Raw genomic sequence first — 26,232 nt, forward strand, 5'->3', positions numbered from 1 at the left:
GATGGAGCCGCTCCTCGTCTGATGTATGAAGATAGAAGATGCCACTTGGATGAAGATGTCTGCCGGTCCGGATGTCCTCTTCTGCCCGGATAGGATGAAGACTTCTGCCGGTCCGGATGTCCTCTTCTGCCCCATCGGATGAAGACTTCTGCCCGGATCGGATGACCACTGGTGCCCGGCTGGGTGAAGATGGCTCAAGGTAGGGTGATCTTCAATGGGGTAGTGTTAGGTTTTATTAAGGGGGATTGGGTGGGTTTTAGAGTAGGGGTGTGTGGGTGGTGGGTTGTAATGTTCGGGGGGGTATTGTCTTTTTTTTACAGGTAAAAGAGCTGATTACTTTGGGGCAATGCCCCGCAAAAAGCCCTTTTAAGGGCTATTTGTAATTTAGTATAGGGTAGGGCATTTTATTATTTTGGGGGGCTTTTTTATTTTATTAGGGGGCTTAGATTAGGTGTAATTAGTTTAAACTTCTTTTTTTTTATTTTCTGTAATTTAGTGTTTTTGTTTTTTTTGTAATATAGTTTATTTTATTTTATTGTATTTTATTTTAGCTAATTGTAGTTAATTAATTTAATGTATTTATTGATAGTGTAGTGTTAGGTGTAATTGTAACTTAGGTTAGAATTGTAACTTAGGTTAGGATTTATTTTACAGGTAATTTTGTAATTATTTTAACTTGGTAGCTATTAAATAGCTATTGTACCTAGTTAAAAAAATACAAAGTTGCCTGTAAAATAAAAACAAATCCTAAAATAGCTACAATGTAATTATTAATTATATTGTAGCTATCTTAGGGTTTATTTTATAGGTAAGTATTTAGTTTTAAATATGAATAATTTAGTTAATAATAGTAATATTATTTAGATTTATTTAAATAATAATTAAGTTAGGGGGGGTGTTAGGGTTAGACTTAGGTTTAGGGGGTAATAAATTTAATGTAAGTGGCAGCGGTGTAGGGGGGTCAGATTAGAGGTTAATATATTTAATGTAGGTAGCGGCGATGTAGGGGGGTCAGATTAGGGGTTAATACATATAATGTAGGTGGCGGCAGTGTAGGGGGGTCAGATTAGGGGTTAATACATTTAATGTAGGTGGCGGCGGGGTCCAGGAGCGGCGGTTTAGGGGTTAATACTAGGATAGGTTTATTGCGGTGTGGGCTATGGTGGTTTAGGGGTTTATAATTAGGCTTATTGCGTTGTGGGGGGATGTCGGTCTCGGGGTTAATACATTTATTATTAGGAGTGAGAGGGGGGGATTGCGGATATAGGGGTATACGTGTCGGGCTTATTTTTGGGAGGCAGGTTAGACAGTTATGGGAGATTTGATATTTTAGTTAATTTTCTTAGGCGCCGGCAGTTTCTAAAGTTCCGTAAGTCACTGGCGACTCCAGAAATTTGTAGTTACGCTCATTTCTGGACATCGCTAGTTTATCCGACTTACGGCACTTTAGCAACTGCCGGCGCCATATATGTAATACCCCGACGTGCGAGGTGAAACTACTGGCGGCGCGGGTTCCCTCGCTTACGCCGTATATTGGATCGCACCCCACAGGACTTATTCACAGGCTCATATGGAGACAGGACTTCTTCCAACCAACCAAGCACAGGAACAACAGTGCAGAATGTAAAATAAAGCTAAAAACTGACTGCTCACACCACTTGTTGAATCAATTGTAACTTTTAAAGTGCCTTAGAATTTCATAATCAACAAATGCATAATAAAAAGACAATGCAAAAGCACTTAGTCTGATTGAGTAGTAGATTTTAACTGACAAGTTTGAAAGCTAGTCCAATTTTCCTTCCCACTGCATCATGTGACAGCCTTCAGCCAATCACAAAATGCATATGCTGTGAATTCTTGCACATATTCAGTAGGAACCGGTGCTTAAGAAAGTCTGCATATAAAAAGATTGTGCATGTTTTGATAATGGAAGTGAATTGGAAAGTTGTTTACAATTGTGTGCTCTATCGGAATCATAAAGTTTAATTTTCACTTAAAGGCACAGTCTAGTCAGAATTAAACTTTCATGATTCATATAGGGAATGTAATTTTAAACAATTTTCCAATTGACTTTTATCATCAAATTTGCTTTGTTCTCTTGGTATTTTTGAAAGCTAAACCAAGGTAGGCTAATATGCTAATTTCTAAGCCCTTGAAGGCCGCCTCTTATCTGAATGCATTTGACAGTTTTTTACAGCTAGAGGGTGTTAGCTCACGTGTGCCATATAAATAATATTGTGGTCATGCCCGTGGAGTTACTTATGAGAGGGCACTGATTGGCTAAAATGCAAAATGTCAAAAGAACTGAAATAAGGGAGCAGAGGCTCAGATACAAGGTAATCGCAGAAGAAAAAAGTATATTAATATAATCGTGTTGGTTATGCAAAACTGAGGGATGGGTAATAACAAAATTCAACTCCTGGCCAGCAGGAGGAGGCTAAGAGCACCCAAGTAAAGCAGTTAAGTCTAACTTCCCTTACCCATAATCCCCAGTCATTCAGCCGAAGGAAAATGCAAAAAGAAGAAACACAAGGGTGAAAGGGTGAGGTTTACTCAAAAAAACTGCCGAATCATAATTAAAAAAAAGAGTGCGGGGTCGTGGATTCTCCATGCCCGGAAAGAAAGAAATTTATCAAGTAAGCATAAATTTTGTTTTCTTTCCTAAGGCATGGAGAGTCCACGACATCATTCCAATTACTAGTGGGAATCAATACCCAAGGACACGGAATGAATAGGGAGGGAGAATAAGGCAGGAGGACCTAAACAGAAGGCACCACCGCTTGAAGAACCTTTCTCCCAAAAGAGGCCTCAGCCGAGGCAAAAGTATCAAATTTGTAGAATTTGGAAAAAGTGCGCAGAGAGGACCATGTAGCCGCCTTGCAAATCTGTTTAACAGAAAGCTTCATTTTTGAAAACCCAAGAAGAGGAGACAGCCCTAGTTGAATGAGCCATAAATTATCTCAGGAGGCTGCTGCCCAGAAGTCTCATAAGCAAAACGCATCAAACTTCTCAACCAGAGAGAAAGAGTAGAAGTAGCCTTCTGACCCTTACGTTTTCCAGAAAACAACAAACAGGGCAGAAGAAAGCCGAAATTCTTTAGAAGCTTGTAAGTAACATTTTAGAGTGCACACAACATCCAAGTTCCTTATGAGAAGAAGGATTAGGACAAAAAGAAGGAACAACAATATCCTGATTAATGTTTCGATCCGATACCACCTTAGGGAGAAACCGCAATTTAGTACGAAGAACCGCCTTATCTGCATGAAAAATAAGGTACAGGGAGTCACACTGCAGAGCTGAAAGCTCAGAAACTCTGCGAACAGAAGAAATAGCAAGGAGAAAAAAAAAACTTCCATGATAACAATTTTAAATAAACAACATGCATCGGCTCAAACGGAGCCTGCTGCAAAACTTTAAGAACTAGATTAAGGCTCCAAGGAGGAGCAACAGGTTTAAACACAGGCCTGATTCTAACCAAAGCCTGTACAAAAGCTTGAACCTTCAGAGTACTGACTGAAAAACCTTTCTCCAGGCCATCCTGAAGAAAAGATAAAATACGGGGAAAAACCCTTAGATTCGCACCAATAAAGATATTTACGCCATACCTTATGGTAAATCTTGCGAGTAACAGGCTTGCGAGCCTGAAGCATAGTATCAATGACTGCTTCAGAAAAACCACATCTAGACAGAAGTAGGCGTTCAATCTCCAAGCAGTCAGCTTCAGAGAATCCAGGTTTGGATGGAGGAAAGGACCCTGAATTAGAAGGTCCTTCCCTCAGAGGTAACCTCCAAGGAGGTAGAGATGACATCCTTACTAGATCCGCAAACCATATCCTGCGAGGCCATGCAGGAGCTATTAGGATTACCGATGCTCTCTCCTGTTTGATACGAGCAATGACTCGTGGAAGGAGAGCAAATGGAGGAAACAGATATGCCAGAGAGAACATCAAAGGAACCGCTAGAGCATCTATCAGAACGGCCTGAGGATCTCTTGACCTTGAACCATACTTTGGAACCTTGGCGTTTTGGCGGGATGCCATCAAATCCAACTCTGGAACCCCCCACCTGAGGGTTATTTGAGAGAACACTTCCGGATGGAGAGCCCTCTCCCCGGGATGAAAGGTCTGTCCGCTCAGAAAGTCTGCCTCCTAATTGTCTACTCCTGGAATGTGAATGGCAGATAGGAGACAGTCGTGATCTTCCGCCCACTGCAGAATGTGAGTCACCTCCTTCATGGCCAAGGAACTCAGAGTTCCTCCCTGGTAGTTGATGTAAGCTACTGAGGTGATGTTGTCCGATTGGAATCTGATAAACCGGACACAAGATAATTGAGGCCATGCTGATAGGGCACTGAAGATTGCTCTCAACTCCAAAATGTTTATGGGAAGAGAAGACTCTTCCCGAGACCACAGTCCCTGAGCCTTCAGAGAACCACAAACAGCTCCCCAGCCTGACAGGCTGGCGTCCAAGGTTACAATCACCCAGGAAGGTCTCAGGAAGCAAGTGCCGCCGAGACAGATGTTCCTGTGAAATCCACCACGAGAGAGAGTCTCTTGTTAGGGGGTCCAGATTTATCCTCTGCAATAAATCTGAATGGTCTCCGTTCCATTGACAGAGCATGCAAAGCTGTAGCTGTCACAGATGGAACCGAGCAAGCAGACTGGAGGGAAAGGCAGGAAGCAAGAATTTTGGATTTTCTGACCTACGTCAGGAAAATCTTCATGGACAGGGAATCTATGATTGTCCCTAGGAAACACAATAGTGTAGATGGAACTAGAGAACTATTTTCCAGATTCACCTTCCACCCATGGGAACGTAGAAAAGACAACAACATCTCTGTATGAGATTTTGCTAGTTGAAAAGATGACGCCTGAACCAAGATATCGTCTAGATAAGCCGCCACCACAATTCCCTGGGATCTGATCACTGCCAATAGGGCTCCCAGAACCTTTGAGAATATTCTAGGAGCTGTGGCAAGTCCAAACAGAAGGGCAATAAACTGGAAATGCTTGTCCAGAAAGGCAAACCTTAGAAACTGGTAATGATCCCTGTGAATGGGAACGTGTAAATACGCGTCCTTCAGGTCTATGGTCGTCATGAACTAACCTTCCGGAACCAATGGAAGAATGGAACGAATAGCTTGAAGGACGGAACCCTGAGGAATTAGTTGAGGCACTTTAGATCTAGGATGGGACGAAAAGTTTCCTCCTTCTTGGGAACCACAAATAGATTTGAATAGAATCCTAGACCTTGTTCCTCTAGAGGGACTGGTAAAATAACTCCCAGGGAGGATAGGTCCTTTATGCAATTTAAGAAGGCCTCCCTCCTAACCTGGTTTGAGGATAGTCTTGACAGGAGAAATCTGCCCCTTGGAGGGCAAGACTTGAATCCTATTTTGTAACCCTGGGATACTTCTTTATGTGAAGGAGAGACAAGCCCAGTGCAATATAGCTCTGCATGACATGACAGTTCTGCTGCTTTTATACTTTGTGCTTTCTATTTTATATCTCTTTATACTTCAGGTTACATTTTATTACATTTAAACTTTGCACTTTCTATTTTGTATTTTATTTTGTGTACAGCAGTGTATTTAGGATTGTGATTTTACAAATTCTGATTATAGAGCAGACTTCACAGATGCAGAACTCACTGAATCTTCTAAGAAAAGGGGAGGAAACTGGAAATCCCAGAGAGATGCCTTCTATAGAAAGTAGTGAAGCTCTCTGGGATGCAAAACGTCACATGGGATAGAGAAGGTAACTGGAGAATTCCTAGTACTGATATAAAGGCTCCATTTGCATCAATTCCAAATTAAACTGAAATGTTTTCACTACTATTTAACTTGCTTTTGTCTATATTTCAGTATGTATTACTTTTCTGTTAGTTAATGTTGTGAATTTTGAGCAAACTTTACGTGGATACAGCTGGAGAGACAAATCAGTGAGACCAGCATGTTTAAAATGCTTAGAATATTTCTCCCTAAACTTTGTTTTTTAAGTATTTCTGAGCATGCTTGAACCTAAATTTACAATGTATGTGAATAGTGTGAGGGAACGGGAATATGAGATGATGCTTTTCTTTCTTTTTCTGGATAAGAAAATAGCATTTTCCATATTCTTTTTTTTTAAAATACCATTGAGTAGAATCAAACGAGAGTTTTCCTTAAAAGCTTGTGAAGCTATGCCTGGAAGCAATTCCAGCTCCGTTTTTTTTCCAACTTTGAACTAAAACAAAAAGGCTTAAGCCAATGCTGATGGTCACTGACAATCCACATCCAAGACCTATGAAGGGGAGAAGAAAACCTAGTGAAGAAATAAAGACCATATTCCCTTAAACTGTTTATAATATAAAAAGAATAATCCAGTTTGTGATCAAGAGGAGCTGTAAAAAAGAACCAAACTACAGATAAGGTGAAAGGATACAGACTGGATGTATAAAAGCTTTCTTAAGATATGGTATTCATTTTTTTAAGGTAATTAAAATTGATTTGGGGAGCTTGTAAATCTGTTCACACTTAAAAATAAACCATGAAATAAACCATGAACCATGAACTTTCTGTATAAGATGCTATACACCTAAAAAAGTGGCTAAGGCTTTGTTCACTAGATCTGAGAGTGATAATTCTACTGAGTGGCAGCATCTTGGGCATTCACTGTTGAAGAGGTCTGTGGAATGTGAGGACACCTCTGAAGGCTTCTTATCTGTGTGGTTTGAGGCCCAAGGAGTGAGTGTGGTCTGTCTAAATGTGGCAGAACAGTAAAACCCTGCAGGATAGAGATAATAGGGGACTGATTATTTTGGAAATCCCTGAAAAAGCAGGTAACCAAGATAAAACCATCACATTCTAAAAGCACAAGTGGAAGCTGAGGAGTGAGTGTTATTCACATTTTCTTGTACCTGTCATACAGAAGAAGAATGTTGGTGGAGATAATACCTCATGTGCAACACAAACAAATTAAACTTTGTGTGTTGGTTGGAAATATTATCTTGCAGAAAGCACAACATAGGTGTTTTACTTTTTGCCTTTTCAGAGACTTGTGGGGCAGACAAAGGATCAAGATCTCCCCTCACATAGTAGACAAGTTAAGATAAGAAGCAGAACATTAGGGTTACGAAGGGGCCTTATAAAATAACAAAAGGTGGAGGGGAGAGGGGGACCCAATATAATTTTTAGAGACATCAGACCCTTCTAGTATTGTAATGTATTGTAAAATAAAGCCACTGCAAAACCTGATTCAAACTGTCAGCACTGACAATGTAGATGGCTGCAGCAGTGTTATGGGAAGAAGAGTGCCAGGACAAAGACTTTACAGAAGCCAGAGGGGCTGGAATCATCCAGGAGCAGAAGCCACTAAGCACTGGGAGAATGAAAATCCACCTTGTGCAGAGAGAGGTAAGAGCAAAGTAGGTGCATAAATGTCTGACACAGACACCCCCTAGTGGTACAATGCCATAAATACAACCGTCGACCAAACTGTCAGATTCTGTGGGGAAACAGAGGCCATGTGGCTAAGACATTACCCTGTATATGTCCACTGTCAGGGTTGTTAAGAAAATGTAAAGTGCTTACCTATCCTTGTCTCACAACAGAAAGTGAATGATGGTTGGGCTGATATTTGTATAGAAGAGAGTTGCAGTCTATTTGAGAGGTTGATGAGCTTTGACAAATGTGAAAGTGTCAGTAAACAAGTTAAACGCTTTTGCGGCTGCATAAAAAGGGACACAGACCTCCCTGCAGTTCTCATGGATGGAAAAAGAGAGGTGTTTTTAGATGAAACAGTCCATTAGAAAAAAAGGTTTTGCTTCCAGCAAATTGATGGCTAGATGTTTACCCAATTGTATTGAATATAACATATGTTATGTGCTCCACAGATCTGTCGGAAGACAGTGCCGCACAACAGAAGCATAAAAACAAACATATTTGGATTGACATCACAGGACCATCCGTGGAAAAAAAAAGAACACATTAGAACCCTCTTTTTGATGCAATATATTTTTTTTTTTATTTAAAGGGATATGAAACCCAAAAAAATGTATTTTGCCATTTAGACAGAGCATACAATTTAAAAAAAAAAAAAAAACGTTCCAGTTTACTTCTATTATCAAATTTGCTTTGTTCCCATGGTATTCTTTGTTGAAGAGATACCCGAGTATGTGTCTGAAACCCTACATGGCTGGAAATAGTGTTGTCATCTAGTGCTCTTGCAAATGGATAACATTCTTGCAAACCTGCTGCCATATAGTGCTCCGGATATGGGCAGGCTCCTGAGCTTACCTACCTGTTTTTCAACTAAAGATACCAAACAAAAATTGTAAATTAGAAAGTTGCTTGGAATTGCGTGCTCTTTCTGAATCACAAAACACAATTTTTAAACATTAAAATGCAACTGCAATTCCAAATTACACCACTGGATGTCACTACAGTGGTTGTGCAGGACACAGCTACTCATTAACCTTCCATGAGCAGTCTTGTTGCCAAGAGGATATTGAGCAAAAACAGCTGATTCTTCCTGCTCGATCTTTAAGAGCTTCAGATTACCCAGTTGTGTATATTAACAATGTTCTCACAGGCCTCTGTGCATAAACAACTCACGTAATGAGTGATAATGTGTTTCTTGTATGTATGTTTGTAATCAAGCATATTATATCATTGTATATATCACTAAAGCTTGATGTGTTGGAATACTCTTATAATTATGACTTTACTAAAAAAAAAAATGTTTTTATTGTATGATTCTTTTTTAATCTGGAGAACTAATCAAAGTTAAATATGCTATTGTATTTGTTGGCACAGCTTTCAATCTCTTGTTCTTTCTAATTAATCTACATCATATAGAAAAAAAGGCCATTATTTTGTGACTATTATTATGTAATGACCATATTTCTGTGAATATAATTTGGGCAAGGCTTTGTTTGCATAAAGCAACCACATCTAGTTTATTTAGCTAGGCGACTGTTCTTGTAAAGCACAGAAGGGGGAGTTTTCTTTCTCTTTCGTGCTTTATTTGTATTGATATTTATACTTCAACACCAACACTAATTTGTGTTTTTTTGCCACTTTAAATATCTTATTTGAGTGATGGGAATTCATATATCAGCGATAACTAGTACTTGAATGTACTTGAACTCATTTTTATTAAATCTTAAAGGGACTGTAAAACCAAAATTAAACTATGCAGATAGAAAGCTATGTTGATAGAGAACATGTGATTTTAAACAACGTTTCAATTTACGTCTGTTATCAAATTTGCTTTGTTCTTTTGGAATCATTTGTTGAAAAGCATCGCTAGGTAGGGTCGGGACCTAACTGCTGATTGGTGGCTGTGCATATATGCCGCTTGCTATTGGCTCACCCAATGTGTTCCGTTAGCTTCCAATAGTGCATTGCTGAGTCTACTTAGGTTTACTTTTCCACCAACGATACCCAGAGAACAAAGCAAATTTGATAAAAGACGTCAATTAGAAAATAATTTCAAATTGCATGTTCTATCTGAATCATGAAAGTCTTATTTTGACTTTATTACTCTTTTAAATTCTAGTAGTAATTAAAGGGGCATAAAATCCAAAAACTTTCTTTCATGGTTCAGATAGAGCATGCAAATATTCTCACGGTTTTCTTTGATGAGCACACGTAGGTACATAGCATGCAAATACTTTTGACATGTGTAAGTAAAATACAAACATAACAGGGAATTGATTGTTAAACATTCTAAAAATAAAATTAGCTTGAAAGACTAAATATATGAGGAAGCAAAAAGGTGAGTTCTCCAGACTTAAAGGGACAAAAAAAAAAGTTTTATTGTTCAGGTAAATAATTACATTTTTTGAATTTTTATTTTTCTTCCATTACAGAATTTACTTTAATCTCTTTTCATTCTTTGTTGAAAATCATACCTAGATAGGCTCAGGAGCAACAGTGCACTACTGGGACCAAGCAGGTAATTGTTGACTACACACATTAGCCTCTTGTCATTGGTTCACCAGATGTAGTCAGCTTGGCCCAGTAGTACATTGATGCTCTGGAGCTGATCTTAAAGGGACAGTTGACCCTAATTTGTTCTCCTCTTTAATTTGTTCCCAATGATCCATTTTACTTGCTGGAGTATATTAAATTGTTTACAAATAGCTAATTTATATTTTTGTCAGCATCTGAAGTAGCTGATTTTGCCTGTGGTAACCCTACCTATACTGAAAGTTTCTATTGACTATAAAAAAGTAGTGTAACCATAGCCAGTGGGAGGTAGGAGAGATAAGCATTACAATGTTAATTTTCCACTGTTCCGTTTAAAGGGAGACTCAAGTCAACATTAAACTTACATGATTCAGATAGAGCATACAATTTGAAATACATTTCCAATTTACTTCAATTACCAAAATGTGCAGTCTTTTTATATTTACACTTTTTGTGTCACCAGCTACTACTGAGCATGTGCAAGAATTCACAGAAGATACGTATACGCATTTGTCAACTAGCAAACTAATTGTAAAAGGGTTTTACAATAAATTGTAAGACTCTGCAAACAATGAAAAAATGTGTAATACTCTGCTAAACTAATGCTAGATAAAGAGTTATATCATTCCAAAAACAATCATACTATTAAACTTTATTGAAGGATAAAAAAACATCCACGAATGATCATTCATCCACAACAACATACGGTTAAATTAAAAGCGCTTAAACCGGAGGGTTATGAGTAATGTCTCTAGAAAGTATCAAAGTGCCCAGACAGTCAGCCAAAAATTATTTATTAAGCTAAAAAAAGCCCTTACAATCCGAAGGCTATTTTACATGTAATGTTAAGATCAATTTAGCTGAACTGAGAGGGTAAATATAAATTATACTAGAGATAAAGATAAAACCACGGTAAGCAAGGTTAAAAAAAACTCAAAGGAGAGACAAAGCTACTCCTAAGGACCCCTGATGCGCATTTCACAGAACGCTTCCTCAGAGGGGGTGAATGCATATGTGATTGGCTGATGGCTGGCACATGATGCAGTGCGAGTGGAAATAGACATAACTTTGAAATTTGTCAGAAAAAAAATCTACTACTCATTTGAAGTTCAGACTAAGTGCTATTGCATTGTCTTTTTATTGTGCATTTGTTGATTATCTAAATCTACTGTATTAACTGGCCCTTTAAGTGTTGACTTTGGTTTACAGACAGAGGTAATAAATAAAGCATGTGTATGTAAGGAAAGTGATAAAATAAGGAGATCTAATTTCAATGCAAGCATAACCCATTTTAATGGGTTGTGGTTTTAAAAAAAAAAAACACAAATTATGCTTACCTGATAAATGTATTTCTCTTGTGGTGTATCCAGTCCACGGATCATCCATTACTTGTGGGATATTCTCATTCCCAACAGGAAGTTGCAAGAGGACACCCACAGCAGAGCTGTTATATAGCTCCTCCCCTCACTACCATATCCAGTCATTCGACCGAAAACAAGCAGAGAAAGGAGAAACCATAGGGTGCAGTGGTGACTGTAGTTTAATTTTAAAAATTACCTGCCTTAAAATGACAGGGCGGGCCGTGGACTGGATACACCACAAGAGAAATAAATTTATCAGGTAAGCATAAATTGTGTTTTCTCTTGTAAGGTGTATCCAGTCCACGGATCATCCATTACTTGTGGGATACCAATACCAAAGCTAAAGTACACAGATGAAGGGAGGGACAAGGCAGGTACTTAAACGGAAGGTACCACTGCCTGTAAAACCTTTCTCCCAAAAATAGCCTCCGAAGAAGCAAAAGTATCAAATTTGTAGAATTTTGAAAAAGTATGAAGCGAAGACCAAGTCGCCGCCTTGCAAATCTGTTCAACAGACGCCTCATTTTTAAAGGCCCAGGTGGAAGCCACAGCTCTAGTGGAATGAGCTGTAATCCTTTCAGGAGGCTGCTGTCCAGCAGTCTCATAGGCTAAGCGGATTATGCTTCTTAGCCAAAAAGAAAGAGAGGTTGCCGAAGCCTTTTGACCTCTCCTCTGTCCAGAGTAAACAACAAACAAAGCAGATGTTTGTCGAAAATCTTTAGTAGCTTGTAAGTAAAACTTTAAAGCACGAACCACGTCCAGATTGTGTAATAGACGTTCCTTCTTTGAAGATGGATTAGGACACAAGGATGGAACAACAATCTCTTGATTGATATTCTTGTTAGATACCACCTTAGGTAAAAACCCAGGTTTGGTACGCAGGACTACCTTATCCGTATGGAAAATCAGATAATGAGAATCACATTGTAAGGCAGATAACTCGGAGACTCTGCGAGCCGAGGAAATAGCTACCTAAAAAAAGAACTTTCCAAGATAAAAGTTTGATATCTATGGAATGAAGAGGTTCAAATGGAACTCCTTGAAGAACCTTAAGAACCAAATTTAAGCTCCATGGCGGAGCAACAGGTTTAAACACAGGCTTGATTCTAACTAAAGCCTGACAAAATGCCTGAACGTCTGGAACATCTGCCAGACGCTTGAGCAAAAGAATAGACAGAGCAGAAATCTGTCCCTTTAAGGAACTAGCTGACAATCCTTTTTCCAAACCTTCTTGGAGAAAGGATAATATCCTGGCAATCCTGACTTTACTCCATGAGTAACCCTTGGATTCACACCAATAAAGATATTTACGCCATATTTTATGATAAATTTTCCTGGTGTCAGGCTTTCGTGCCTGTATTAAGGTATCAATGACTGACTCGGAGAAGCCACGCCTTGATAAAATCAAGCGTTCAATCTCCATGCAGTCAGTCTCAGAGAAATTAGATTTTGATGGTGGAAAGGACCCTGAAGTAGAAGGTCCTGTCTCAGAGGCAGAGTCCATGGTGGAAAGGATGACATGTCCACTAGATCTGCATACCAGGTCCTGCGTGGCCACGCAGGCGCTATTAAAATCACTGATGCTCTCTCCTGCTTGATCTTGGCAATCAGTCTAGGGAGCAGAGGAAACGGTGGAAACACATAAGCCAGGTTGAAAGACCAGGGCGCTGCTAGTGCAAACACCTCCGGATGGAGTTCCCACTCCCCCGGATGAAAAGTCTGACGACTTAGAAAATCCGCCTCCCAGTTCTCTACACCTGGGATATGGATAGCTGATAGGTGGCAAGAGTGAATCTCCGCCCAGCGAATTATCTTTGAGACTTCTAACATCGCTAGGGAACTTCTTGTTCCCCCTTGATGGTTGATGTAAGCCAAAGTCGTGATGTTGTCCGACTGAAATCTGATGTACCTCAGAATTGCTAACTGAGGCCAAGCTTGAAGAGCATTGAATATCGCTCTCAATTCCAGAATATTTATTGGAAGGAGAGACTCCTCCTGAGTCCACGATCCCTGAGCCTTCAGGGAGTTCCAGACTGCACCCCAACCTAGAAGGCTGGCATCTGTCGTCACAATTGTCCAATCTGGCCTGCGAAAGGTCATACCTTTGGACAGATGGACCCGAGATAGCCACCAGAGAAGAGAATCCCTGGTCTCTTGATCCAGATTTAGTAGAGGGGACAAATCTGTGTAATCCCCGTTCCACTGACTGAGCATGCATAGTTGCAGCGGTCTGAGATGTAAGCGTGCAAACGGCACTATGTCCATTGCCGCTACCATTAAGCCGATTACTTCCATGCACTGAGCCACGAAGGGCGCGGAATGGAATGAAGAATACGGCAGGAATTTAGAAGCTTTGATAACCTGGACTCCGTCAGGTAAATTTTCATTTCTATAGAATCTATCAGAGTCCCTAGGAAGGAAACTCTTGTGAGTGGGGATAGAGAACTCTTTTCCTCGTTCACTTTCCACCCATGCAACCTCAGAAATGCCAGTACTATGTCCGTATGAGACTTGGCAATTTGGAAGTTTGACGCCTGTATCAGGATGTCGTCTAAATAAGGGGCCACTGATATGCCCCGCGGCCTTAGGACCGCCAGAAGCGACCGTAGAACCTTTGTGAAGATTCTTGGGGCTGTAGCTAATCCAAAGAGAAGAGCTACAAACTGGTAATGCCTGTCCCAAAAGGCAAACCTGAGAAACCGATGATGATCTTTGGGATGGTACGAATAGTTTCCATCTTGAATGATGGAACGCTGAGGAATTTGTTTAAGATCTTTAGATCCAAAATTGGTCTGAAGGTTCCCTCTTTTTTGGGAACCACAAACAGATTTGAGTAAAAACCCTGTCCTTGTTCCTCTTTTGGAACTGGATGGATCACTCCCATAACTAGGAGGTCTCGTACACAGTGTAAGAATGCCTCTCTCTTTATCTGGTTTGCAGATAATTGTGAAAGGTGAAATCTCCCTTTTGGGGGAGAAGCTTTGAAGTCCAGAAGATATCCCTGGGATATAATTTCCAATGCTCAGGGATCCTGAACATCTCTTGCCCACGCCTGGGCGAAGAGTGAAAGTCTGCCCCCCACTAGATCCGTTACCGGATAGGGGGCCGTTCCTTCATGCTGTCTTAGAGGCAGCAGCAGGTTTTTTGGCCTGCTTACCTTTGTTCCAGGTCTGGTTTGGCCTCCAGACCGTCTTGGACTGAGCAACAGTTCCCTCTTGTTTCGCATTAGAGGAAGTTGATGCCGCACCTGCCTTGAAGTTTCGAAAGGCACGAAAATTAGACTGTTTGGCCCTGGATTTGGACCTGTCCTGAGGAAGGGCATGACCTTTTCCTCCAGTGATATCAGCAATAATCTCCTTCAAACCAGGCCCGAATAGGGTCTGCCCCTTGAAGGGAATGTTAAGCAGCTTAGATTTTGAAGTCACGTCAGCTGACCATGATTTAAGCCATAGCGCCCTGCGTGCCTGTATAGCAAAACCAGAATTCTTAGCCGTTAGTTTAGTCAAATGAACAATGGCATCAGAAACAAAAGAATTGGCTAGCTTAAGTGCTCTAAGTTTGCCAAGTATGTCATCCAATGGAGTCCCTACCTGTAAAGTCTCTTCCAGAGACTCAAACCAGAACGCCGCAGCAGCAGTGACAGGAGCAATGCATGCAAGGGGCTGTAGGATAAAACCTTGTTGAATAAACATTTTCTTAAGGTAACCTTCTAATTTTTTATCCATTGGATCTGAAAAAGCACAACGGATAGTAGTACGCTTTGCTAGAGTAGAAACTGCTCCCTCCACCTTAGGGACTGTCTGCCATAAGTCCCGTGTGGTGGCGTCTATAGGAAACATTTTTCTAAAAATAGGAGGGGGAGAGAACGGCACACCTGGTCTATCCCATTCCTTAGTAATAATTTCTGTAAACCTTTTAGGTATTGGAAAAACATCAGTACACACCGGCACTGCATAGTATTTATCCAGTCTACACAATTTCTCTGGCACTGCAATTGTGTCACAGTCATTCAGAGCAGCTAAAAGCTCCTTGAGTAATACGCGGAGGTGTTCAAGCTTAAATTTAAATGTAGAAATATCAGAATCAGGTATCTTTCCTGAGTCAGAAACATCACCCACAGACTGAAGTTCTCCTTCCTCAGCTTCAGCATATTGTGAGGCAGTATCAGACATGGTTCTTAAAGCGTCAGTATGCTCTGCATTTCGTCTAACCCCAGAGCTATCTCGCTTACCTCTAAATTCAGGTAGTCTGGCTAATACCGCTGACAGTGTATTATCCATGACTGCCGCCATGTCTTGTAAAGTAAACGCTATGGGTGCCCTAGATGTACTTGGCGCCATTTGAGCGTGAGTCCCTTGAGTGGGAGTCAAAGGATCTGACACGTGGGGAGAGTTAGTCGGCATAACTTCCCCCTCGTTAGATTCCTCTGGTGATAATTTTTTTAAAGACAGAATATGATCTTTATTGCTTAGAGTGAAATCAGTACAATTGGTACACATTCTAAGAGGGGGTTCCACCATGGCTTTTAAACATAATGAACAAGGAGTTTCCTCTATGTCAGACATGTTTGTACAGACTAGCAATGAGACTAGCAAGCTTGGAAAACACTTTAAATCAAGTTAACAAGCAAATATAAAAAACGGTACTGTGCCTTTAAGAGAAACAAATTTTGTCAAAATTTGAAAAACAGTGAAAAAAGGCAGTTAATCAAACAAAATTTTTACAGTGTATGTAATAAGCTAACAGAGCATTGCACCCACTTGCAAATGGATGATTAACCCCTTAGTTCAAAAAACGGATCAAAAAAACGACATAGACGTTTTTTAACAGTCACAACCAACTGCCACAGCTCTGCTGTGGCTCCTACCTTCCCCAATAAACGACTTTAGGCCCTTTAGAGATGTCCTGTAGCATTCAGGGAACTTCTGAGGAAAACTGGATGTCTCAGTCTGTAATTTTAACTGCGCAAAAAAGCGCTAAAATAGGCCCCTCCCACTCATACTACAACAGTGGAAAGCCTCAGGAAACTGTTTCTAGGCAAAAATAAAGCCAGCCATGTGGAAAAAATTAGGCGCCAATAAAGGTTTATCACCAAGCATATATAAAAAACGATTAAACATGCCAGCAAACGTTTTATATAGCATTTTTATAAGGGTATTACCCCTGAGAGTAAGCATGATACCAGTCGTTATTAAATCACTGTATTCAGGCTTAACTTACATTTATCAGGTATCAGCAGCATTTTCTAGCATTTCCAATTCTAGAAAAAATTGTAACTGCACATACCTCATAGCAGAGTAAACTGCACGCCATTCTCCCTCTGAAGTTACCTCTCTCCTCAGACATATGTGAGAACAGCAATGGATCTTAGTTACAACCTGCTAAGATCATAGAAAACTCAGGCAGAATCTTCTTCTATCTCTGCCTGAGATAAAATAGTACAACTCCGGTACCATTTAAAAATAACAAACTTTTGATTGAAGAAAAACATAATTTATGCTTACCTGATAAATTCCTTTCTTCTGTAGTGTGATCAGTCCACGGGTCATCATTACTTCTGGGATATTAACTGCTCCCCTACAGGAAGTGCAAGAGGATTCACCCAGCAGAGCTGCATATAGCTCCTCCCCTCTACGTCACTCCCAGTCATTCGACCAAGGACCAACGAGAAAGGAAAAGCCAAGGGTGAAGTGGTGACTGGAGTATAAATTAAAAAATATTTACCTGCCTTAAAAACAGGGCGGGCCGTGGACTGATCACACTACAGAAGAAAGGAATTTATCAGGTAAGCATAAATTATGTTTTCTTCTGTTAAGTGTGATCAGTCCACGGGTCATCATTACTTCTGGGATACCAATACCAAAGCAAAGTACACGGATGACGGGAGGGATAGGCAGACTCTTTATACAGAAGGAACCACTGCCTGAAGAACCTTTCTCCCAAAAATAGCCTCCGATGAAGCAAAGGTGTCAAATTTGTAAAATTTGGAAAAAGTATGAAGCGAAGACCAAGTTGCAGCCTTGCAAATCTGTTCAACAGAGGCCTCATTCTTGAAGGCCCAAGTGGAAGCCACAGCTCTAGTAGAATGAGCTGTAATTCTTTCAGGGGGCTGCTGTCCAGCAGTCTCATAAGCTAAACGAATTATGCTACGAAGCCAAAAAGAAAGAGAGGTAGCGGAAGCTTTTTGACCTCTCCTCTGCCCAGAGTAAATGACAAACAGAGAAGACGTTTGTCGGAATTCCTTAGTTGCCTGCAAGTAAAATTTTAGAGCCCGGACTACATCCAGGTTGTGCAGTAGACGTTCCTTCTTTGAAGAAGGATTTGGGCATAAAGAAGGAACAACAATCTCTTGATTGATATTCCTGTTAGTAACTACCTTAGGTAAGAACCCAGGTTTAGTACGCAGGACTACCTTATCCGAATGAAAAATCAAATAAGGAGAATCACAATGTAAGGCTGATAATTCAGAGACTCTTCGAGCCGAGGAAATAGCCATTAAAAATAGAACTTTCCAAGATAACAACTTTATATCAATGGAATGAAGGGGTTCAAACGGAACGCCCTGTAAAACATTAAGAACAAGGTTTAAACTCCATGGTGGAGCAACAGTTTTAAACACAGGCTTAATCCTGGCCAAAGCCTGACAAAAAGCCTGGACGTCAGGAACTTCTGACAGACGTTTGTGTAACAGAATGGACAGAGCTGAGATCTGTCCCTTTAATGAACTAGCAGAAAAACCCTTTTCTAAACCTTCTTGTAGAAAAGACAATATCCTAGGAATCCTAACCTTACTCCAAGAGTAACCTTTGGATTCACACCAATGTAGGTATTTACGCCATAGCTTATGGTAAATCTTTCTGGTAACAGGTTTCCTAGTCTGTATTAAGGTACTAATAACTGACTCAGAAAACCCACGTCTTGATAAAATTAAGCGTTCAATTTCCAAGCAGTCAGCTTCAGAGAAGTTAGATTTTGATGTTTGAAGGGACCCTGTATCAGAAGGTCCTGTTTCAGAGGTAGAGACCAAGGCGGACAGGATGACATGTCCACCAGGTCTGCATACCAAGTCCTGCATGGCCACGCAGGTGCTATTAGAATCACTGATGCTCTCTCTTGTTTGATTCTGGCTATCAATCGAGGAAGCAACGGGAAGGGTGGAAACACGTAAGCCATCCTGAAGTCCCAAGGTGCTGTCAGAGCATCTATCAGGACTGCTCCTGGATCCCTGGATCTGGACCCGTAACGAGGAAGCTTGGCGTTCTGTCGAGACGCCATGAGATCTATCTCTGGTTTGCCCCAACGTCGAAGTATTTGGGCAAAGACCTCCGGATGAAGTTCCCACTCCCCCGGATGAAAAGTCTGACGACTTAAGAAATCCGCCTCCCAGTTCTCCACTCCCGGGATGTGGATTGCTGACAGGTGGCAAGAGTGAGACTCTGCCCAGCGAATTATCTTTGATACTTCCATCATAGCTAGGGAGCTTCTTGTCCCTCCCTGATGGTTGATGTAAGCTACAGTCGTGATGTTGTCCGACTGAAACCTGATGAACCCCCGAGTTGTCAACTGGGGCCAAGCCAGGAGGGCATTGAGAACTGCTCTCAATTCCAGAATGTTTATTGGCAGGAGACTCTCCTCCTGACTCCATAGTCCCTGAGCCTTCAGGGAATTCCAGACAGCACCCCAACCTAGAAGGCTGGCGTCTGTTGTTACAATTGTCCAGTCTGGTCTGCTGAATGGCATCCCCCTGGACAGGTGTGGCCGAGAAAGCCACCATAGAAGAGAATTTCTGGTCTCTTGATCCAGATTCAGAGAAGGGGATAAGTCTGAGTAATCCCCATTCCACTGACCTAGCATGCACAGTTGCAGTGGTCTGAGGTGTAAGCGTGCAAAGGGTACTATGTCCATTGCCGCTACCATTAAGCCGATTACCTCCATACATTGAGCCACTGACGGGTGTTGAATGGAATGAAGAGTGCGGCAAGCACTTTGAAGTCTTGATAGCCTGTCCTCTGTCAGGTAAATCTTCATTTCTACAGAATCTATAAGAGTCCCCAGGAAGGGAACTCTTGTGAGTGGAACGAGTGAACTTTTCTTTTCGTTCACCTTCCATCCATGTGACCTTAGAAATGCCAGCACTAACTCTGTATGAGATTTGGCAGTTTGAAAGCTTGAAGCTTGTATCAGAATGTCGTCTAGGTATGGAGCTACCGAGATTCCCCGCGGTCTTAGTACCGCCAGAAGAGCACCCAGAACCTTTGTGAAGATTCTTGGCGCTGTAGCCAATCCGAATGGAAGAGCCACAAACTGGTAATGCCTGTCTAGGAAGGCAAACCTTAGGTACCGGTAATGATCTTTGTGAATCGGTATGTGCAGGTAAGCATCTTTTAAATCTACAGTGGTCATGTACTGACCCTCTTGGATCATAGGTAAAATTGTCCGAATAGTCTCCATCTTGAACGATGGAACTCTTAGGAATTTGTTTAGGATCTTTAAGTCCAGGATTGGTCTGAAAGTTCCCTCTTTTTTGGGAACCACAAACAGATTTGAGTAAAACCCCTGTCCCTGTTCCGATCGTGGAACTGGATGGATTACTCCCATTAACAAGAGCTCTTGTACGCAGCGTAGAAAAGCCTCTTTCTTTGTCTGGATTGTTGACAATCTTGACAGATGAAATCTCTCTCTTGGAGGAGAGTATTTGAAGTCCAGAAGGTATCCCTGAGATATTATCTCTAGCGCCCAGGGATCCTGAACATCTCTTGCCCAAGCCTGGGCGAAGAGAGAAAGTCTGCCCCCCACTAGATCCGATCCCGGATCGGGGGCCCTCAATTCATGCTGTTTTGGGGGCAGCAGCAGGTTTCCTAGTCTGCTTGCCCTTGTTCCAGGACTGGTTAGGTTTCCAGCCTTGTCTGTAGCGAGCAACAGCTCCTTCCTGTTTTGGTGCAGAGGAAGTTGATGCTGCTCCTGCTTTGAAATTACGAAAGGAACGAAAACTAGACTGTCTAGTCTTGGCTTTGGCTTTGTCCTGAGGCAGGGCATGGCCTTTACCTCCTGTAATGTCAGCGATAATCTCTTTAAACCCGGGCCCGAATAAGGTCTGCCCTTTGAAAGGTATATTAAGCAATTTAGACTTAGAAGTAACATCAGCTGACCAGGATTTTAGCCACAGCGCCCTGCGTGCCTGAATGGCGAATCCTGAATTCTTCGCCGTAAGTTTAGTAAGATGTACTACGGCCTCCGAAATGAATGAATTAGCTAGTTTAAGGACTCTAAGCCTGTCCGTAATGTCGTCCAGAGTAGCTGAACCAATGTTCTCTTCCAGAGACTCAATCCAGAATGCCGCTGCAGCCGTGATCGGCGCAATGCATGCAAGGGGTTGCAATATAAAACCTTGTTGAACAAACATTTTCTTAAGGTAACCCTCTAACTTTTTATCCATTGGATCTGAAAAAGCACAGCTATCCTCCACCGGGATAGTGGTACGCTTAGCTAAAGTAGAAACTGCTCCCTCCACCTTAGGGACCGTTTGCCATAAGTCCCTTGTGGTGGCGTCTATTGGAAACATTTTTCTAAATATCGGAGGGGGTGAGAACGGCACACCGGGTCTATCCCACTCCTTAGTAACAATTTCAGTAAGTCTCTTAGGTATAGGAAAAACCTCAGTACTCGTTGGTACCGCAAAATATTTATCCAACCTACACATTTTCTCTGGTATTGCAACTGTGTTACAATCATTCAGAGCCGCTAACACCTCCCCTAGTAATACACGGAGGTTTTCCAGTTTAAATTTAAAATTTGAAATATCTGAATCCAGTCTGTTTGGATCAGAACCGTCACCCACAGAATGAAGTTCTCCGTCCTCATGTTCTGCCACCTGTGACGCAGTGTCTGACATGGCCCTAATATTATCAGCGCACTCTGTTCTCACCCCAGAGTGATCACGCTTACCTTTTAGTTCTGGTAATTTAGCCAAAACTTCAGTCATAACAGTAGCCATATCCTGTAATGTGATTTGTAATGGCCGCCCAGCTGTACTCGGCGCTACAATATCACGCACCTCCCTCTGAGCGGGAGATGTAGGTACTGACACGTGAGGCGAGTTAGTCGGCATAACTCTCCCCTCGTTGTTTGGTGAAATTTGTTCAATTTGTACAGATTGATTTTTATTTAAAGTAGCATCAATACAGTTAGTACATAAATTTCTATTGGGCTCCACTTTGGCATTGCAACAAATGACACAGGTATCATCTTCTGAATCAGACATGTTTAACACACTAGCAAATAAACTTGCAACTTGGAAATACAATTCAAATAGAATAATATTAAAACGTACTGTGCCTTTAAGAAGCACAGAAGATCTATGACAGTTAAAAATTAATAAATTGAAACAGTTATAGCCTCAATCCTTGTAAACAACACAACTTTAGCAAAGGTTTAATCCCATTAGCAAAGATAACAATTTCTGAAAGCAGGAAACAAATTACAGAATAAAAGTTTTTATTTCAGTCAAACTATAATTCTCACAGCTCTGCTGAGAGAAATTACCTCCCTCAAAATAAGTTTTGAAGACCCCTGAGCTCTGTAGAGATGAACCAGATCATGCAGGGAATACAATGAGTTGCTGACTGAAATATTTGATGCATAGTAAAAGCGCCCCTCCCCCACACACACAGCAGTGAGGGAGAACAGAAACTGACAGAAAAAACAGATTTAAGCAACTGCCAAGTGGAAAAATGGTGCCCAAACATTTATTCACTCAGTACCTCAGCAAATGAAAACGATTTTACATTCCAGCAAAAACGTTAAACATAATCTCTAGTTATTAAACAGCTTTATGTCTTTCTTACAGTGTAATTCTAGTGAAGTACCATTCTCCCAGAATACTGAAGTGTAAAGTATACATACATGACATTATATCGGTATGGCAGGATTTTCTCATCAATTCCATTGTCAGAAAATAAAAACTGCTACATACCTCTATGCAGATTCATCTGCCCGCTGTCCCCTGATCTGAAGTTTACCTCACTCCTCAGATGGCCGAGAACAGCAATATGATCTTAACTACTCCGGCTAAAATCATAGCAAAACTCTGGTAGATTCTTCCTCAAACTCTGCCAGAGAGGTAATAACACACTCCGGTGCTATTTTAAAATAACAAACTTTTGATTGAAGATATAAAACTAAGTATAATCACCATAGTCCTCTCACACGACCTATCTAGTTGCTGGGTGCAAGAGAATGACTGGGAGTGACGTAGAGGGGAGGAGCTATATGCAGCTCTGCTGGGTGAATCCTCTTGCACTTCCTGTAGGGGAGCAGTTAATATCCCAGAAGTAATGATGACCCGTGGACTGATCACACTTAACAGAAGAAATTAACTATTTTTCACCACTCTCTCTTACTACCTCCATGCGCGTTGAGAGTTGCAAGAGAATGACTGGATATGGTAGTGAGGGGAGGAGCTATTTAACAGCTCTGCTATGGGTGTCATCTTGCAACTTCCTGTTGGGAATGAGAATATCCCACAAGTAATGGATGATCCGTGGACTGGATACACCTTACAAGAGAAAAAACGTTATTTCATATACAAAAATAAACCTAAATAAGCAATGTATCATAGATTTTATACTCTGCAGCTGGTATAACAAGTCACTGGAAACATAGTACAGGATAAACAATTCTAGAGAACACTGTCCTTTTAACCCCTTCTTGCCGTTAAGACAGTCCATGCCGTCCTAACTGCACTGGGCTTTAGTGCCATTAGAATGTCCTAGTCGTTTGGCTTTCCTAAAGCCTTAGCGGCTTGGTAAATGGGATTGCGGGCTGGAGGGGGTGCCTAACATCATAGACACTCCCCCTGACCCTATCCCATCATTGAAATCACTTGATTGCATGAACAATAGCGCAATTTTAATTTGTTTACATTTGAACTTTGTTCCGATGTAGACAAATAAGTCCGGGCAGGAAAGGGTTAACTATGCGTTTTCAGGGGTTAAATATGTAGTTATAAGTAAGCAACAGCGCAATAACACAATGCTGCACATGTAGGGTCATTAAGAAGAACATAACTATAAAGAATAGTGTTACATTTTCACAATATTGGAATTACCTGGGAGTCTGTAAGCTGATATTCATCCTTATAGGCCATGTATACCAGGAACGAATTAACACCTTCAAAGAGAGGGAAGTCAGATACGGTTGCAGCATTTACTAACATATGGGAATACATACATGTAGGTAAAGATGATTTGATCTATACAGTGTGCTAGAGTCTGGCACAAACTGTGCTATGTGACAGAGGGGAGTAGTATGAATGTCCTTAGCAGATCTTTTGTTAATATTGCCTATGTTAACGGTAATCACTAATGCTTTAGCTATGCTTCATATTGACGAGAGAAGGCATCAAACACTTAAAGTGAAAGTAAATCCTACCGTTTTACAAACGCTAGGATTTACTATTGAAACAAATAAAGGGCACTTTCATTCACGAAGTATAAGATACTTCAAGTAGAAAGCTCCTTTATTTGATTCAATCGATCGCCGCTTTTAGGTCCTACAGCAGAGCACGGCTAAAAAAAAATTTTGGCTAAGAGGTGACGTTTTCACCTCTTAGCCAATAGCAGTGCGGTAAATCCGGCTCCAATGGGCTCCAATCCGGATTTACCGCACGGCTATTAGCTGTTTAAATATTGACAAAACAAGTGTAAAGTTTTAGGGGCTATAAAACAATGGGAGCTGCCATGTTGTAACTTAGGTTACTTTCTTTGCGATGGCCAATTAGAGACAGATATAAGGTCTCTAGAGTGTGCAGCCAATGGCTGTGTGTTCTGCACTTCCATTTCTAACAAGAACTGAAAAGCCCACAATTTCACAATGGAATTACAGGAAACAATAAATAATAAAAGTATATTTCATATATGTTTTTTTTATATATGCAATTTATCATTTTATATTATCATCTCAAAGTGTTTAATGTCCCTTTTCATGCAATAGATGACTTTAAAGGGACATGAAACCCAAAATGTTTCTTTCATGATTTAGACAGAGCGTGTGATTTTAAACAACTTTCTAATATACATCTAATTTATTTGCTTCATTCTCTTGGTATCCTTAGTTGAAAAGCATACATAGGTAGGCTCAGGAGCAGATGCATTAATAGGAGCTAGCTGCTGACTGGTTGCTGCGCATAAATTCCCCTCATCATTGGTTCAGCAGATGTGTTCAGCTAGCTCCCAGTAATGCATTGTTCCTCCTTCAACAAAGGATACCAAGAGAATGAAGAAAATGTAATAATAGAAGTAAATTGAAAATGTGTTTAAAATCCTATGCTCTGTCTGAATCATGAAAGAAAAATGTGTGGTTCGCGTCCCTTTAACCAGGAAGCAAAACAACCACATTTGGACTTTGCCCAAATTCCATTTGATCATGAGAAGAACACATCTCTCAAAGGTTCTAAAAATGTATCTGATCTATCCAGGGGGCGGGGCCAGTGTGACTGGAAGATGGTTGTCTAATAGGTGGTTATCAGTGGACAAACCTTTTGATTTCTGATCACCCTTTAAATGTGTGGCGTTTGTGCATAGGAAGCAGGTTAGTTCCTATACAATTTGCTTCTAGCATGCTGAGATGAAGAAATTCCTTACCGTGATCCTTTACCAAAGCCTCCATCTCCTCTTGCACACCCTTGTGCCATTCAGTTATGTCCACGTGCAAAGAGTAGTCACAACATGATTTGCTGTCTGCCCATTCCCGCCACTGGTCAAAGGCGCTTAGCAGGCTGGTCCCAGGCTCTGGCACAACATGGTCAACTAGGGGGGAAAAACAACAAAGAAAGGTTTACGGAAGAGTTAGCGGAGTATTTAAAGAGGCATAAAACTCAAATTTTCTTTCATAATTTAGAAAAAGTATACTATTTTAAACAACTTTTCAATTTACTTCTAGTAACAAATTTGCTTCCTTCTTTTGGTATTCTTTGTGAAAGAAACAGCAATGTACTACTGGGAGCTAGCTGAGCAATGACAAGAAAAGAGGCATTTTAATGCAGCCACCAATCAGCAGCTATCTCCCAGTAGTGCTTTGCTGCTACTGAGCCTCCCTAGGTATCCTTTTCAACCGAAAATACCAAGGGAACGAAGCAAATTAGATAATAGAAGTAAATTAGAACGTTGTTCAAAATTGTATACTCTGTCTGAATCATGAAAGAAAATTTTTGGATTTCATGTCCCCTTAACCCAAAAAGGTCACCAGTGTAGAGAGAAATAACATCTACTTAATGTCTAGAGAGAATTCATGAGACGATTTCTAGTGACAAAATGCAGTAAGGAGGAGTCCGCCAAGCAAAGTCATTATCTATATCTAGGTTTGAATGTAATTTGGAAGGACTGATTATGCCCCTCGTATGTTTACAGAGAACTATTAAATTGAATGCATTACATCCACTGAAAAACAGAAATGCAGTTTGTAGTAAGATGATATTAAAGTGAATGCAAATTTTACTGAATAAGTGTCCGGTTTATAAAAATACTATTAAAAACAGGGGCCCTGTCATTAAAATTTACATTGAAGTGTTTTTTTTTTTAATATTTACCTTTTTCTTTCGGAAACCCAGACCCGCGATCCTCTGCACGCTTCTCGGGCTGTACTTAGCATATCGATGACGAAACCGGCTTCCTCCAATTGCTGCGTGGCCTCATGAGCGGGATGCCTTGCGGTGTACGCAACGACAGGAGGAAGCCGGTTTCGTCATTGCAGTGTGCTAAATACAGAGGAGCTGCGGGCGAAGGATCGCCGGTCTGGGTTTCCGAAACAAAAAGGTATTTAAAAAAAAAATATATGCTTCAAATAAAAAGTTCCCCTGTTTTTAATAGTATTATTATAAACCGGGCACTCATTCATTCAAATTTACACTTCATTTACAATTCA

The 26,232-nt window shown here is 40.8% G+C and overlaps 1 protein-coding gene across 2 annotated transcripts in view; it reads right to left on the reverse strand.

The window, feature by feature from the left end:
• Nucleotides 1-26,232, reverse strand: part of DPYSL2 (dihydropyrimidinase like 2) — a 251,698-nt gene that overhangs the window by 38,089 nt on the left and 187,377 nt on the right. For both annotated transcript variants that reach the window (XM_053718101.1, XM_053718102.1), the window contains exons 4-5: nt 24,954-25,118; nt 23,420-23,481 (exon numbers count right to left, since the gene is read on the reverse strand). In XM_053718101.1, the coding sequence (XP_053574076.1) occupies nt 23,420-23,481; nt 24,954-25,118 (227 nt within the window). The remainder of the gene's footprint in view (nt 1-23,419; nt 23,482-24,953; nt 25,119-26,232) is intronic.

The sequence above is a fragment of the Bombina bombina genome, chromosome 6 (assembly GCF_027579735.1).
Source record: "Bombina bombina isolate aBomBom1 chromosome 6, aBomBom1.pri, whole genome shotgun sequence".
Taxonomy (NCBI): Eukaryota; Metazoa; Chordata; class Amphibia; order Anura; family Bombinatoridae; genus Bombina; species Bombina bombina.